The sequence below is a fragment of the Puntigrus tetrazona genome, unplaced genomic scaffold, assembly GCF_018831695.1.
Source record: "Puntigrus tetrazona isolate hp1 unplaced genomic scaffold, ASM1883169v1 S000000456, whole genome shotgun sequence".
In the NCBI taxonomy this organism is placed as follows: Eukaryota; Metazoa; Chordata; class Actinopteri; order Cypriniformes; family Cyprinidae; genus Puntigrus; species Puntigrus tetrazona.
This window is the reverse complement of record NW_025048098.1, coordinates 757,501-775,000: the sequence shown is the minus strand read 5'-3', so window position 1 is coordinate 775,000 and position 17,500 is coordinate 757,501. Positions and strand designations below refer to the sequence as shown.

Here is a 17,500-nt window from a genome sequence, read left to right as displayed (position 1 = left end):
TATACACAATACACACACGTCTTGAAAGCAAAAAATTATTTTGGATGTGATTAATCATTTGACAGCACTAATTATAATTTAATAGAATTTATATATATGTGTGTGTGTGTGTGTGTGTGTGTATCCACAAATAATGCAAATAAATTCAGATATTGCGCTGCTACCGTTGTGACCATATGCAAAATTAAACATTCCGTAATAGGGTTAAAAATATACGTGAACTGAATATAATAAATGAAAAGCCACCTTTATACTAATTTCATTAGTATCACTAACCAACCGTCTAACACCTAAACATACTCAACCTTTAAGGCGTTTCTCTGACTGCCTTGTATAAGCACCTTCAGGAAATGCTAATCTACTTAATGGTGCTGTTCTGAATTCTAATACAAGCTTTTTGCTTTTTATTCCACAAGAGCTTGTGCAGCCCGCAAATTAAACAGTCAGTGTCCCAAAACTGCCACATCGGTTGAGAAAGTATTAATACTCATTAAATATTCAAGATGCTAACTGCGATACATCACAGCATCTTAAATCATAGGAGGCACATCTGAGCGTTAAAGTCTTCTTATGGTGAAATATATGCAAATCGTCGTCTCAAACGGGTGTTATATACGGCTGTGATCACCTTCAGAATCGTGATGTTCCAGGTGAAGCTCTCGACGGATTTGTGGAGTTTTCTTCCCTTGAGTCCCTCCTTCACCGCCATATCGTGTAGTTTCTCATGGAACTCCATCGCTGAAATCACACATTCAGAAGTTCAGATATATTTCAAAAGTAGTCTTCAGTGTTACGCGATCCTTCGGAAATAATTCTAATATGCTGATATTATTAGAAACATTGCTAAAAACAGACGTGCTGCTTCAATTTTTCTAAAATATAATACATTTTTTCCCAAGATTCTTTGATGAATAACAAGTGCTAAAAATGTTTTTATTTTTAATTATGTATTATTTATTAAATACATATTTATATGAAATATTTTGTAACATTATAAATGTTTTTAATGTCACATAATAATCCCAAATTTTATGCATCCTTGCTAAACAGTCTAATCAGTGCTCTCAATCAAAATTAATAGTGATTAATTATATTACACATATATTTTTTTATGCATTTGTACTCTGTATATTTATTATGTATATATATATATATATATATATATATATATATATATATATATATATATATATGTTTTTTTTTATGCATTTGTACTCTATATATTTATTATGTGCATATATTTGTAGTTTGATATTATATATATATATATATATATATATATATATATATAATATTTTTCTTAAATATATTAATGCATAATCATTTGACAGCACTAATTATAATTTAATAGAAATTAATGTTTTTCTTAAAAAAAAAAACAATTTCTGAACAGTATTGTAAACTGATGTATTTGTAGTTTGCGAAACCTTCAACCAATTAACTGCTGTGACATAATGTAAAATATTAATTTAAGAACTAAATTCGAAAAAATAAATGAAAACAGAAAAAATTAAAAACCTTTTACATACACCAATATCACAATACATTATAAACGACATCCATTTTACTAGAATCATTTTAATATATGAAAGCTTAGTTCACATGGTTGAATCAATTCTTTTGAAACGGTTTAAAAGAAATGAATTACATCAACTGAGTTTTTCCGGCATTTCAAACCAGAGACGTTATTAAAACATGCCTCTATTAAATCGTGGGATACAAAGCAATTGTAAAACTAGTATGAAAGTGCCTCAAATCGCTGCAAACCGACTGCAATAATATTTTTTTTTGGACCAATCCAGCTAAACAACAAGGATGGCTCGTGGCCGTCTCCAAAATCCCTCCGACTAGTCAAGCTTTACACGTATTCATAAGCTCTGCTAACTTCGGTTACCAGGATCAAAGAAACTATGGGAAGTGGCCGCGCGGTTCGAACGAACGCATTCACTTCCTGTCGTCTCGACACTGTTGGTTGGGATTAAAGCCTATTGTGTCACATACAGCACGTCCATCTTTTAGCGTCGGGACGGGCCTGCTGCAGTAAATCGCGAGTGTCAAGCTTCTCCTTGAGCCGCGTAGAGCAAACGAGGACGGTAACCGCTTGTGACGTGATCAGAAAACAGGTGGCTAGCGCACATTTAAAACGGAAAGAGAGGATAAAAGAAAGAAGGGAGGAAGCAGAGATGAGAAGATGCGAGCGTGGGCGCAGCAGACAGACAGACACGAATCCTTTCAGACTGCATTAACATCAAGGCAAAGAACGCAGAAGAGATTTGTCACCGAAGAACCGCACCATTCTGTTTCTGTCTTTGTCTTTCTTTCACTCGCACTGATCTGAAGAACGGCCACCGACGAGAGGGAACGTCTCTTTTTCAGAGATAGTTTAGTGGGCTGCGTCTTCAAAATAAATGCCACCGATATGACAAATACACAACGATGACCTTCCAGAAACGACTGAATCGGAATGATTCACTAATAGCAATTATGAACAATAATAATTAATAAAAACTAAATTAAGTGCAGTCAAGGAAAACGGTGTCTTGGCAGCTAACTGAAAAAAGCTGAACTAAAACTGACATAAAAATGCATTAAAATGAAAATTAAAAAACAATATAATATTAATATTAATAATATTAGCTAATTATAAATAATACTAAAACAACACTGGTCGTACGAGAAACAGACTGAAACTTTCATCGCTATTATATTAAAACTTATATAAAAATGTGAAGCACATACAACTTTAATTAGAATTAATATATAAACATAAGTTAATTTAAAATATTAATAAAAACCGTTATTGTGTATATTGGGGACTGTAAGACTCACACTGGTGCATCGGCATTAAAAAAAGTGAACATCTATTAAAAAAAAGTGTGCGTGAGATATAAATTGCAATTTGTATTTTGTTTCTAAAAATATTTGCATTAGTAAAGACCAGTTTATTTATATATAGTTATTAGTAAATGCACTATACTTCTATTTTGAAAGTGACCAATACTGTTTTTTTTTACCTATTTAAAACACTAATTAACAATATAATATGTAAAACAATAACACATAAATATAATACTATAAAAGTAAAATAATACTACAATAATTCAACTTAAATATATACGCTAATATATATCTCTATATATATCTCTCTCTATATATATATATATCTCTATATCTCTATATATCTATATATATATATATATATATATATATATATATATATATATATATATATATATATATATATATCTATCTATCTATCTATATATATATATATATATATATATATATATATATATATATATATATATATATATATATATATATATCTATATATATATCTATATATATATATATATATATCTATATATATATATATATATCTATATATATATACATATATATAAATAAAATGACCGAATCACCATAAAAAAATTATTATTAAAAAAATAAATAAAAATGTGGTCATTATTGGATATTGAGAGCCAAGTTTACTTTGGTTTAAACACTAAACTAAAGAGCAAAAGCCTCAAAATACTGAAAACATGTCCACGCATCAACTTGCATTACACTTGCAACTTGGCAAAGCACAGTCAGGGAGTGAAGTGGAATTAGGACAAATAACGTTTTTCCTAAACCCCTGAATGACTGACAATGGAAACATCCGTCAAACCCTGCGCCGTTTCTGTCCTTTTGAGTGCATTAGCGACGGCGTGCGAGAGTTAATCCTCCTATAACCGCGCATCTGTTGCTCTCCGTCTCTCATTCTCAGCGATGCCATCTAGGTGCTCGAACGCTCCCACAGCTGTAAACCCTCTCTGAAAGGAGATCACGGCTTAAACGACGCTCTCTAGATGCAGATCGCTGGCCAATGAGGCGGCACAAAAGCCTGGGGAGACGGTGTTTGACTTCGTACAAATAGAGCAATAATGCTCGAGAGGGGGAAGCCATTACCGGCGAGCCGCCAGAGCATATTTCAAGATGATTTGTATTCGTTCCTGCCGTTACTTTCACACTCTGTTAACCTCGGTGGCGGTGGGCTCTTGCGTCTGCGAGCCCCTCGGATTTGACGGGCGGTAAGCAAGGAGAGGTGCCGCCGGGTTAATGATGCGTGATCGAGCCGAGGAAGACGGCCAATGGCGCTCCGACGGGCTCTTCGTGGCAGGGGTTGCCTAGCAACATACTGTAGGATGAGTGGGAAAACCCGGGCTGTCGTTCCACGCGCGTGGCGTCTCTGTGGATGCCAGATCTGTGACACTGCGCAGACAGCTTGAAAGAGCGCCGCAGCGCCCCCGACGCGCGTGTGAGGGCGGCGGCGGCGTGCTTCCAAGACACCTGCGCATCACTTCGTAGCCTTTTATGCGCTTTAAATGACTTCGTTTTGCAGAAATGCCTGTAGTCTGGCACGCCGCTGCGCCTCATGCGCCGCCTGTCAACCTCGACAACGAGAGAGACTTCAGCGGCAGCTCGGTGGCAACGAAAACTCGCTTTTTAGATGCGCTAATAGACCTTTAAACGAACAGATTAAAAGAACGGTTCATCCTTAGGCCGTCCAAGACGAGTTTGCTTCTGTAACCGAGCGGATTTGTGGAAATGCTCAGAAATGGATCTTCCTGGGTGCCGTCAGAATGAGTCCAAAATAAAAACATCACGCACACCGCTCCAGTCCATCAGTTCGGCGGCAGATTTCTCTTATTTTTAAAAGAAGCGATGGTGTGAGGTTAAAAGCATTGTTATGGATTATTAACGGATAGAGTGGTGCGGATTATTGTGATGTTTTTATCAGCTGTTTGAACTCTCATTCTGACGGCACCCATTCACTCTAGAGCATCCACTGGTGACCTGAGGGCAGCAAATGTAAATCTTTATACAATATTGGCATTGCTGTAGCCTACATACTGTCTCCAGTACACTAGTAACTTCGATGTGTGCCAGTTTGGGGGTTTTTCGCTTCCAGTTATTTCAGATGTACAAAAACATGTTATACTCCTTTATATTGAAAACTGATATTTATGAATTTCATGGAAAATCATAAACACGCTCATTCGTAGTGAAATATTTACAGTGCTGTTCTTTATCCATAAGTTATTTATCTTGAAAAATACACTGTTGCACTGCATCATGTTTTTTTTTGCTCAGTACCTTGAAAAACAGCAAATCATAAACATAAAGCATCATGCTTCATCATTACAGTATGTGAAGACTCACTGGAAACTCAATTGAAGAACACTCAGAAAAGCACTCCCGCTCGTCCCGCAGATTATCGTAATTATCTTAATAAGCATGTACCTCTGTTATTGTCAGCTGCTTCGACCCTGTGTTTTCAGTTCCGCACACGGGGTCATGTTTTTATTACGTTGGGTCAAGTTGAGACCCTCTCAAGCCCCTGCATGCTGTTCTATTCTGCTGCACGCCTTCTAGCTTATTGAAGAAAATTTGCTATTAAATTTCCCACTAAATTTTGTGGAAACCATGGTTACAAACTGTGTGTGTGTGTGTGTGATTCATAGCATTTTAGTTTTTTTTTTTCATTGTGCATTCCAGTTGATCTCAATCAAACTGAAGTTGGGTCATTTAGATTAAGTTAAAAATAACAAAAAATATGACTTACTAACACAATAAAACAATACAATTATGATAACATGTTTTTTTTTTTTGCAGATAACCTATTTTCTCTTTACATAACATTACACACACACACACACACACACACACACACATATACATTTGTGTGTGAGTGTGTGTGTGTGTGTGTGGAGGGCTCTCTACGGCATAAAAACTGGCTTGTGTCCGTTTATGTCCATAGATTTTTATTTATTTATTTGTTTGTATGCGTCTCTAGCATGTTATATTTTTATAGTATAAATTATTATCTTAGAATTTTATTTTATATTTATTGACATTTTTAGTTTTCATTTTAATGCTGCGCCGTGATCATTTTCGTTAATTATTATTTTTTTCAATTTTATTACAGATTCATTTTCTTTATTTCTTCAAGTCTTCAATCTGCTATTTCCCTCATCTGTATTTTAATTAAAAGAAAAATATTTTCACAATATTAGTTTTACCTAACGACGACGTCACTTTTAGTTTCTATTAACATTGTCAGATAACATTACATAATATCAGTTTCTCCTTGCATGCATTTGCATCCAATCCGAAGCACATGAGCGCAGCCTCCTTAACTCCCGCTGGCATCAGGGTGAGTGTTAGTGCACAAATTTTCTAATATTTACAGCAGAAGTATATCCTCTATAGGTCTCTCATATGCTTGGAGCACTGGCCTGGCACTGCTTTACTCAAAACACAGCATGTTATTTACACTGCCGGTAGATCAATACCTGCTCGGTTTTTGCAGGGGCCAGTTTTGATTATTCAGGGCTGTCGATGCCAGAGTTTTCCACTGGATTCCACATGGGAACGGGCAAGTATTGACCCACTTTTCCTATTCACCGCTAGCAGCTTGTACGGCTCCATCGGTCCATCTCTGCCACACCTCAAGAGAAGTAAAGCAGCTGCCGTTCATCCACATTAACTAATGCGTTCATGCGGGACTCTGAAGTGCACCAGGCGGACATGGGCTTCTTAAGAGAGGCAAGAAACCGCAGAGATTGATTTACAGTGTTTACTGCGGATCAGACAAAGCCGTTCTCTGTGCGCTCACGCTGGGACAAAAGAGGATGAATATTTGATGTGGCCACAGACTCTGGTAATCAATAAAAGCTTTGTGGTTTGTCTCGCTTCTGACCCAGGATGTTAAACTGCATTAAAAGTGGTGGAAAATGACAAGTGGTAAGCAGAAGGAATCAAAGATGGAAGTGGCTGAGTGATAGTCTGATGATGAAGGAAGCGAGAAGGTTGAACGGTTGCTAAGGGGTTCGGAGTGGTGCGTTTTTACGCTGTATGTTCCTAGCGGTTGCTAGGTTGTTAATCTAACGCCGCTATTTACATGTTAACCGCTCTCTGAGAACACCTTAGCAAACATATAGCCATGTCTTGGCAACCACCCACACTCTAGCATCGTGGGGAGTGTATTGCAACACTTGCGCTTTCTTTAGAAAATGTAAATATAGTTGATTCTAAAGCTATAACTCAGCAGTTGCTAGGATGTACAGTAAGCCTGAGCACTTAGAAAAGCGTAATAATTTGGGGAATCAAAGTGTGCGTTAACATTTTCTATTTAGGTTTAAAGGGATAGTTCACTCAAATATGACTTTTTTTGTTAATTTACTCCTCCCCTCAGGACATCCAAGATTTAGGTGACTTTCTTCTTCAGGGGAAGAGTAAGGAAGATTTTTTTTTAGCTCAAACCGTGATCCTCGGTGATTCATAAAATAATAAGTGGCTCTACGTATAAAAAAAAGCTTATCAGGCAACACAAAATGAATACCCGCGGCTCCCGGCGATACATCGAGGTCTTGTGAAACCGAACAACTGGTCTTTGCAAGAAACCGAACATTATCTACAACAACAAAATCCAGAGGCTCAAGCAAACGGGGAAATCTGAAATCTTTTCTGCGAACTGCTTCTTTTGCGCAGCTCGTTTCGGTGAACCGTTTCAATCGAATAGTTTGTTTAAATAGTCACGAAATGATGTTACATCTACGCAATTACGTTACGGTAAAACTGGTCTACATCGCTTCCCCTTTTTACACAAATCATGACAAACCATATAAACGCGTTCGCTTCATGTTCCGCCAGTCTTTCGGTCCGAGTCTAAACCCGTTCCTCAGTTCAGTGACTCTTGGAAGAACATTCATCATAGGATCAGATATGCTCCTATTTTGTCTCATTTTGAGTCCAAGTTACTGTCTCAAAACTGAGTAAATCTGTGCAGCTCAAGCTAAAATCTGAAGACATTGGTGAACTGGTTCAAATAGTTCACAAAACAAATTTGTTCAAAAGACACATTTATGAATCAAGACTCGTTCCCGACATCCGGGCCATTTCCCTGGACTCTGGATCTGGTGACAGTGTTGTCAATAATGTTCAGTTCCTTGCACAGACTGATAGTTTCACTTCTCAAGGCCTCAGTGTATCATCAGGAGCCACAGGTATTACATTTATATTTCTTGATGCGCTTTTTGCACCGGGTGGCTTTTCAAGAATCGCAAAGGACCACAATTTCAGCTGAAAATATTCTTTAATGAACTGATCGGGGGGAAAAAACCTACGGTTTTGATAACATGAGTAAATTAACATCAAATTTTCATTTTTGGATGAATTACATCTTTAACCCCTAATAACCTTGCATACCTTCTCTACCCTCTCCCTACTTCATTTTTTAAAATTAGACATAAACTTTCTTAGTATTACTCAGTCTATTCATTATAAACAATATAAAAAGAAAAAAAAACGGTAAAATATAAAAGAATGCCTATTTTCTGGTTATTTTGTTTTGTAAACAGTTTAAAGAGACGACCCAATGTATGTGACTCAATATGTGCACTAAATTTTTGTCCTCAAGGTGGCTGTTTGATGCACAACAATGAAGTGATGTTTCATAAAACAAACGAACATCGTCAGCAAAAACTGAACTGGTTTGAATTCATTACCTGGTTTGAAGTCATTGAAAACCAGAGAATATGACCGAGATCGCGAATATGAATCACATGCTAAATGTAGGCGTTTTGACGATGACGGCGACGGTAAAATCATCTGCTCAAATTGAACCCTTTTAAGTTGTAAAAGTCAAAAAACCATGCTTTATTTTATTCCTCCGCGATTGTACTTTAAATATAACGTTGCATCTGTAAAAGATCCATCCGTGCTGGATATACAAGTCCGGGTCGAATATGTAATAACGATTGGTGAAACATTCATGCATTTAAGGGTTAAGGATTTTAATAAACTCCTAACTGTGTACCTCGCTTTAACAAGCATTAATAACCACCGTGCATCAAGATTTATTTGGCCATTATTAAAGCCCAACAGGACAGAAAATGACACGCGGTATTGAAGCTTATTGATTTAGTGTTGGCTCGACAAAACAGAACGCTAGTGTGTGCGTTCGGGTGCGGCTCTGATAATTGTTCATCGAGAGGACATCTAATGAACTCTAACAGCTTCCTGTGCCAAGATTCCATCAGCCGCGATCAATGAAACACACTGCCAGCCCCCCCGCATCGATCACCTGCCAATCACCGTCTCCCAGCAACACAACCAAGACGCAGAAAAAAAAACTAAACGATTATCAATGTTTCCACTCTGCATCGCAAGGTTTTATGAACGCAGTAGGACGTAATCAGATAAAAAAAATCAACAGGAAAATGAGGAAATGTGACTCACGGCAGGAATGATGCGTGTTCTTTCACTAATAAAAAAGCAAAACTTGCCCGGCTATATTGAATTTATTTTATTATTTTTTTTTTTTTAGATTGCATTTTGATTCCTCCGACTTATTTGATTTGCGAGATCAGAAGTGAAGCTACATTGTGCACTTCAAAAAAAATCAATGCAATTTAAAAAGGCCACAGATGCACCTTAAAATTACGCCGACGCTTGAAAAAACACGCCGCCTTTCTTCTGCATTCGGCTTTTCTCTTTCATTTGGGAGTGAATGCAACTGAGGCCGATCTTGGGGCGATGGCACCGTGCAGCTGTTGGCGTCGCATTGATTGCGTGGCTTTGATAGGCCATAGCTGTTTACCCTTTTAACCCACGTTAATTAGAGAACAGAGAGCGAATGACACTATTGAGAGTCAAAAAAAAAAACCCTACTTGAAGGGTGTTTGAAAAGCAGGACATCACACAGGTGAAGAGAAACGCACAATGCGCCTTACATAACACGGCGTGGCATAATTAGCTCTTTCTCTATGAGCTTTTTTGGTATGAATGCACTTGTGTTTCCTTTCTATTTCAGAGGGAGCTGCGATCGAAGGGCAGAGTCGATCGGCTGTGTTCCAAGAAACACCCGTCCCCTCGTCGGAACACTGTGTCTTTCTCTTTCTCTTTCTCTTGTACTGTTTTTCATTCTTACCTGCTTTCTGGACTTGCAGCATTCGCTCGTACACGCTGTCCGAGTTCTCCAGCAGAGTTCGGCTGGTCTGGATCATCTGTGTGAACACGGGAGACAGGGACAGGTAATGAGCATCTGCGCTGTTACTGTACCACTCGGATGACAGCTCATTTGTAGCATGCCACGGTGACCTGTACCCTGTAGATACTCGTGTACATTCAGAGGTCATAAAAAAACTAATCTAGCAAATGTGTTCCAGACAAGAGAAAAAAACAAATGTAAAAAAATGTAATAAATTATGTCCTACTTTTGTATAAATGGCAGAAAGACACGTCATGTTATTTAATTGGTGCATTGAGGTCATATGAAAAAAAAAAAAAAAAAAAAAAAAATTATATATATATATATATATATATATATATATATATATATATATATATATATATATATATATATATATATATATATATATATATATATATATATAATATATTAAATAAGAATCATTATTATCTCCTCCCGTGTAATCGATGAGAAGGGTTTAGGTAATGTTTAGAATTTATGTCGGAATATGGGCTATATACTAGGTGTATAATTATAGATGCTATTAAGAAATTATATCAGAGATCATAAACATAAATGCATTTAATTACCTGAAAAATAAAAAAAGTAATAATAGTATAGTAATGGAATAAAATTTAAAAAGTATCATTTTATAAATAAATAAACAGCAATAAAATAATAAAATAAATACATTTAAATTCTGTACTAGAAGCTCTAGAATTTGTTGAAATCCCCAATAAAATAAAAATAGATACTATAATAATAATAATAATAATAATAATAATAATAATAATAATAATAATAATAATAATAATAATAATAATAATAAAATTAATTTCAACCAGTCTTGTTTAGAAATGTGTGCCATATGTCATATATATATATGGGTCAAGATATTATTGCAAATTATATCAAAGGTCATATAAAACAAGACAAATACTTTGCAATTAAAAAAATAAATAAATAAAGAATTGTATCATAAACAAAAAATGTATCAATTAATAGTAATAAAATAATATAAATAAAAGGTCAAATAGAATATTGTGGTATATAAGTTATACAATTGTCTTTTTCTGCCTAATAGAGTCTGAGGAAAAAAGTCTTTTTTAACCTTCTGAAAAATGTAAGGTTAGTGGCTACAATGCAAAACAGGAAGTACATGGTCGCTGAATTGGCTGTGCACGAAGTCATAGCAGGACAGAAAGTGGGCCAGATTATGTAACAGATATGCTCTTTTGTTGAACGTGGACCCACACCCTTCTAATGAGGTGAGCAGATTCCTACATTTAATTATACCAGACCATTCAGACACACACTACAACTAATTCAGACAGACGTCTCAGCACAGGCCAGCGGCAACAGATCCTGCAGCGCCACAGCACCAACCACATCAGAAAACCAGAGCCTAGTTATCTTATGAGACTCGACACCCTGCCAAGAAACGCAAAGTAAAATAGCCTTATTAAAGGCCGTTTTATACCTTTTTTTCCTCGCTGAAGTTCACTTCTAAGTGTTTTTCCTGTTTATTCTGAACCCTCTCTCTGACACAATTTTAATAATGCTAATTAACGTTTTCATTAGTGCACATTTAATACCTCTGTATGTAAATGAGATGTGTTGTGATTTACCAGCGGAGTCTCAAGCCTCCGTTTAAGTTTATTCATGCAGATTATGCATATGTTCATTCTGACCTTTAGACTCTTGAAACGCTGGCCCGGGTCATAAAAACAAAGACCTCTGGGAAGGGTTTACAAATTACAAAACATAACAGGGTGGGAAATGTGAAGTCATTCTTTAATAGTTGAAACTTCCTGAATTGAATGTGTTGAATGTCTTTTGTAACAACGGCTGTTTTGCAGAAATGATGGTTGATTAAATAAAAAATGTATTTATTTATTTACCATTCGAATAATTTCAGAACAAATGCACACTGCTGTTATTTTTTTTTAAGTCTTGTATGCTCTCCCAGGTTGCATTTATTTGATCAGGAATACAGTAAAAACTATTTAGAATATATTTCATAATGTAATTCATCCCTGTGAAGCAAAGCTGTATTTTCAGTATCATTGCTCCGGTCTTCAGCGTCACATGATCTTTCAGAAATCATTCTCATATGCATTTCTGCTGCTCCAGAAATCATCAAGGTTGAAAAAAGATGCGCCGCTTCATATTTATGAGAACTTAAATTAATAAATCTGATTAACAAAATGTTATATGTCTTGCTTATGCTTATTTTTAAGTAGACTTTTAAAAGATCGCGTTTCATGAAGATATTTCGTAAATATCTTGCCATAAATATATCAAAGCTTCATTTTTGATTACTGATATGCACTACCAAGGACTTTAATCGGACAACTTTAAAAGCAGAGCTTTCCTAACAAACCACATAATAAACGGAAAGCTTATCTATTCTGCTAATTTTCAGATTTGCAAAAATGACCAGTTTGGGGTCCAGTGCCAAGCAGAAGAGTTACAAAAGGATGATTTTCGCAACCCGTTTGTGCTATCGCTTCTATGACAATGAATCAGCTGACTTTGTCGTCTTGAGCAATTACCTTGAGCTATGTAGAAACAAAGGATTAGCTGAAACTTTAATTTCCCCGCACCGTTATCGGCGCGGCTCTTTGTGTACCGCGGGTCGGTCTGATTGAATCATACATCCCTACAGCGGCCAAAAGCATGGCAGGGTCACTTGTCGGGGGCCAGATTATCTTTCCATACCAACAGCTGCTTTAGCGTCTTTCTCTGATGGCTCGTGCCCAGAAACCTCTCCCAGAGATCAATCGCAAGGCGGTGGCAATTCTCCAGGGGTGCGCGCTTTCTGCTGCCCTCGTCGCGTGCAGCAGCTCGCCCAGAAACTGACAGACGCAGACAGGAAAGCTAACACTACGCGAGTGTCAAAACGGTTACTTCACACCTTTCTACTCCGAAGTGCGTGTAGAGTTCGCCCGCGTCCGCAAGCAAAACAATCTCTGAAATTTGGGCTTGCACGGGCAAATGCCACTCACATTCTGTACAGAAAATGCTCAAATCTAGTTGAGCTATACACGGTGCACGCGTTATAGTAGCAACCCCATCTGGAATAACTGCAAAAATTAAAACATGCCCACGTTTTATTCGCTCTCAAAGCATCCTAGATGTATGACTGACTTTCCTTCAGACGAATGCAATCACGAGTTCATTATCCTTGTCTTTCCAGCTTTAGAACGGTAGTAGACGGTCCGAAAGCAGTCAAATAAAGCGCACGCATCTATAATAGCATTTTAAATATGTATTTAAATATTTAAAGCATTGATTCGCTACAGGAGGCCTTTATTCACATGAATCAGGAGATCAGTCACCTATAATGCTTTGAGGGTGAGTAAAACATGGGCTAATTTTCATTTTTGGGTAAGGTAGCCCTTTAAGGCTAAGAATTATGATAAATGGCACACTGTTTTTTTTTATAAATAAACGCCGTTACAAACAGGATTATTTTTCCAGTTTCCTCATTACAATGCTGTCACCGTTACTGATAATAAAATGTGGCGTTACTATAAATATTATTAGACCTATACATTTTATTTTTCAGTTCATCTAAATGGATTTTTCCACCTATTTATAGAAACACTAAAATGACAAACAATATCTTAAACACCAGTCAACATGACAAATATGCAGTCATGGTTTTTCTAATTAGAATATTATTATTATTATTATTATTATTATTATATAACAATTTATTCTATTTAGTGACTTTTTCATTCAACACATTTAATACTCGGGACATCCAAGTTACTATATTTTAATTTTAATAGCCATTTTTTAAATAACTGTAGTTACTTTCCCTGGTAATTAAAAACGTAACTTAGTCACTAACTCAGTAACTATTTATGAGAAATAACTAGTAATTATCATTTTTTTAAAGCAACACGCCCAACATTGAACACAACACAAATGTTTTCAACATTCATAATAAGAAATGTTTCATGCGCAAATCAACATATTAAAAAGATTTCTTAAGGATCATGACACACCGAAGACCAGAATAATAACGCTGAAAATTCAGCTTTGCATCGAACGGGGAAAATCAAATTTTACAATATATTAAAAAAAGAACATGCTATTTTTAAATTGCAATAATATTTCACAAAATGATTTTCGTTTTTGCAAATGAATGAATGAATGCAGCCTTCCCGCGCAGAAGGGGCCTTGTGTTTCAGAGAAGAGTGTAACTAGCAACTGATGGACCACCATTTAAAATCCATTGACATTTCCCGGTTTTCCGCGACTGATCTTTAATCGCTAGGCCACACCACAGCTTTTTGGTTGTATCTGTATCAGAGATGCGGGTAACGGCCTCATCTGAGCACAGCTGCAGCAGCTGTCTCCTCACTGACATGCCCACTGTCATTACATTACTAATGGCTGGAGAAATTGCAGCCTTGGTGGCAGACAAACCACTATAGGGGGTATTTATAGAGCGGGGGACCAGGAGGAGGACAACAGCAACCCCTTGTTCAACTGGTGCACAAACAGAGTTGCGTTTCCTCAAGGATGCGCATCTCGCTCGGCTCATTCATATGCGCTCGTCAACGGACAATAACCGCTTTGCTCTTTAGATTTCAGAATCGGCCCAAAAATGTGCTTGTCTGCGATTCTTTTCATACATGCGTTTGTTTTTGAAACACTGCCGTCACAGACGTTTTATAAAGCCAATGCGATAATGCGTTTTTGACATGTTGATATGAGGAATTTGGTCTCGTACGGATCGGTCTGCTCCGGCGTTCTTCCTGAAACAAGAGCTTGAAGACTTTCCTGCTCATCAAACTGCAAAACGCGGCTATTCTCTGGGCAGTTTTCCCAGGAGTTTGGATTTACAATTTGTGATGGTGAATTATTCAAACACAAGCAAAAACAAAAAACTGTTGCGAGTCATTATCATGACCCATGGATACAGACCTGCTTTATTCGCGGTTGCATCATCGCAACTCATCAAATCTGAGTCACTCATTATGCATCCAGAAAGACTCCAGGCTACATAAAATCATACAAACTAAATGTGTGCCCGTAGAATTTCTCGGAAAGCTCATGGACGTTTGGTTATTAAACATTTCAACAACAACCATTTTTCCAACAATAATTTCCACCAAATCAGGTGTAAAATGTATTTCTTATTATTTTTGCCTCGTTTTCCAGTAAAAAGTAAAGAAATATTCTTAAATCAAGACACATTCATGATAGAACAAAAATACTTTCCTTATGTTTCTGAGAAAAAAATAAAATTAAATAAATAAAAAAAAATTAAAATAAAAATGTAAGTTTGTTTTTATATTTATAACATGCAACCTATTTCGGCAACATGACACGACCAAGAGAGCGGAGTTCCCTGAAAACCTCATTGCTAATTTCACATTATATAAATGAGTTGAGTTAAAATGAGTCGTTACAATACTTTTTATTTCAGCAATTGCATTAGAATTTATTGAAAGGATATATTGTCCACCGGTTTTGCTCCATTAGGTTAATGAAAATAGTTTGAAACAAAAATCATAGCAGAACAGTCGTGCATATGCAACGCTCAGAGCAGCAGTTTTGTTGATGAATGATTTGCGTTTTTGAATACTGAATCATCTGAGTCACTGATTCAGTCATCTAATTATGAGGACAGGGAATAATGCCCTTTAAATAGGTCAAATGACTTAAAAACATTTTGTGCAGTATTGTTATAAAATGTAATTTCCCAACAAGAAAATTGTGGCCAGGGAAAATTTTGAAAACCACTATTCACAGAGGCGGGGGAGCGAAAAAGTTCATGTCAAGCTCTGCTAAAGAAGAACAAAATAAAATACTTCTCAATATTTAAATATAATTTGTGCGTTAAGTCTTGTTTTCTGAAAGTCATTCTGCTTCGCATGCATCTACATGTAAACGTAAAAATGTTTTAAATATTTTTCCTGGAAAACAAGACAGAAATATTGACGAACAACAATTTTTCGCAGCGCATGGATCACAATTAATGACGACAAATGATTAAATCGCAACCAAAATAGGTTTTTGTTTACATACTATGCGCGTGTGTAATGTGCATATATATTATGCATGTTTATATATTTCAGAAAAATATGCAATGTTCATATATTAAACGTGTGTGTGTGTGTACATATAAATTATACGAATATAAATGCATACATATTTTTTCCAAATATAGACTATGGTGTATGTATTTATATATACATACACCGAGATAAATCGTTTTGCAGCACTAATTTTCAGTCAAAACAAAGATATTCTGTGGCATCTGAAAACTCCTGAATACAGTATTTTGTATGAAAAACAACTATGCATATATTCTCTTAGTGTTTCAGTGAAAACAAATAACCAGGAAACACGAGGATGAATGAATAATGAATTAAATGTTTTGGAGGATTTTAAAGAAATGCACTCACCATCTCATAAGCGGTGACCACTTTTTTCAGGACTTCCGGCAGCAGGCCCTGGGCCTCCATGGTGGGGTACTGATCTTTGAGGTTGAACAGCAGAAGCGGGCTGTTGTCCGAGCCGATGAGGCGCGGGGAGAGCGCTAGTATACACTGCTTCAGGTTGGCCACCGCAGACAGACCGCAAAGCTCTTTAAACGGCACAATGGCATTCTGTGGAGGACATGTAGGTCAAAGACAGAGCGCGCATATAAATGTTTTGCAGTTGTTTGTACAAGTTGTTTTATTAATGATAACAGCTACCAACAAATGTAGTGCTGCACATTTCATCAAAATGAAAGCAAAACTGCAATATGGCTTCAGTTGAATGCATATCCATACGCGCCATGTGCTTCAAAAGTTCTTTTACAAGCGAGACGCTCATTTTCTGAGGGTGTTTGCAAAGTTCCAGAGCGAGTCGCACAACCGACATTTCTACATCTGCTCTGAGTTTCGGTCACTTTAATGTGCATTTTGGGAACGCAACGTGCAACAACCAACTTTTTATACTTGAAACGAGAAGCGTTTATCAACAAAACAGAAACCCTGTGGTTTTCCACCAAAGGTTTTTAAAAGGTTTGACATTTGAAAATTTTAATTATGATGTGCACACTGTAAAATTAAAATACAGTAAAAATACAGTATGTGTTCCATCAAAATGAGCAAAAAGTAGCAATAATAACAATACTATTATTTATTTTATAATAAGAAGATTAAATAAAATAATTTGATTTTAAAAATATGTTTTAAGTATTGTTTTACCTCAAATTCAAATTTTATACATTTTCATTAGTTTTTCTATTATTATTATTATTTTACAGACACATTGATATACAATCAAAGAATTGTGGCCAAATTGTGCAGCAACTAAAGGAAGCGCGACAAACCCTGATATTTTTTTCTCTTCTTTAAACACATTTAAAATCGCATTGAAATGTATTTTACAATAAAAGTCACAACTTGATTTTTCCCGTAACATATTTTAAAAATGCTATTTACAAATACAATGGTGACTGAGAGCTAC

At 36.2% G+C, this 17,500-nt stretch overlaps 1 protein-coding gene across 1 annotated transcript in view; it reads right to left on the bottom strand.

Moving 5' to 3' along the window:
* LOC122333977 (inactive phospholipase C-like protein 2) overlaps nt 1-17,500 on the bottom strand; it is a 44,034-nt gene that overhangs the window by 4,706 nt on the left and 21,828 nt on the right. The window contains exons 3-5 of the mRNA XM_043231839.1: nt 16,447-16,650; nt 9,977-10,052; nt 629-738 (exon numbers count right to left, since the gene is read on the bottom strand). Coding sequence (XP_043087774.1) covers nt 629-738; nt 9,977-10,052; nt 16,447-16,650 — 390 coding nt within the window. The remainder of the gene's footprint in view (nt 1-628; nt 739-9,976; nt 10,053-16,446; nt 16,651-17,500) is intronic.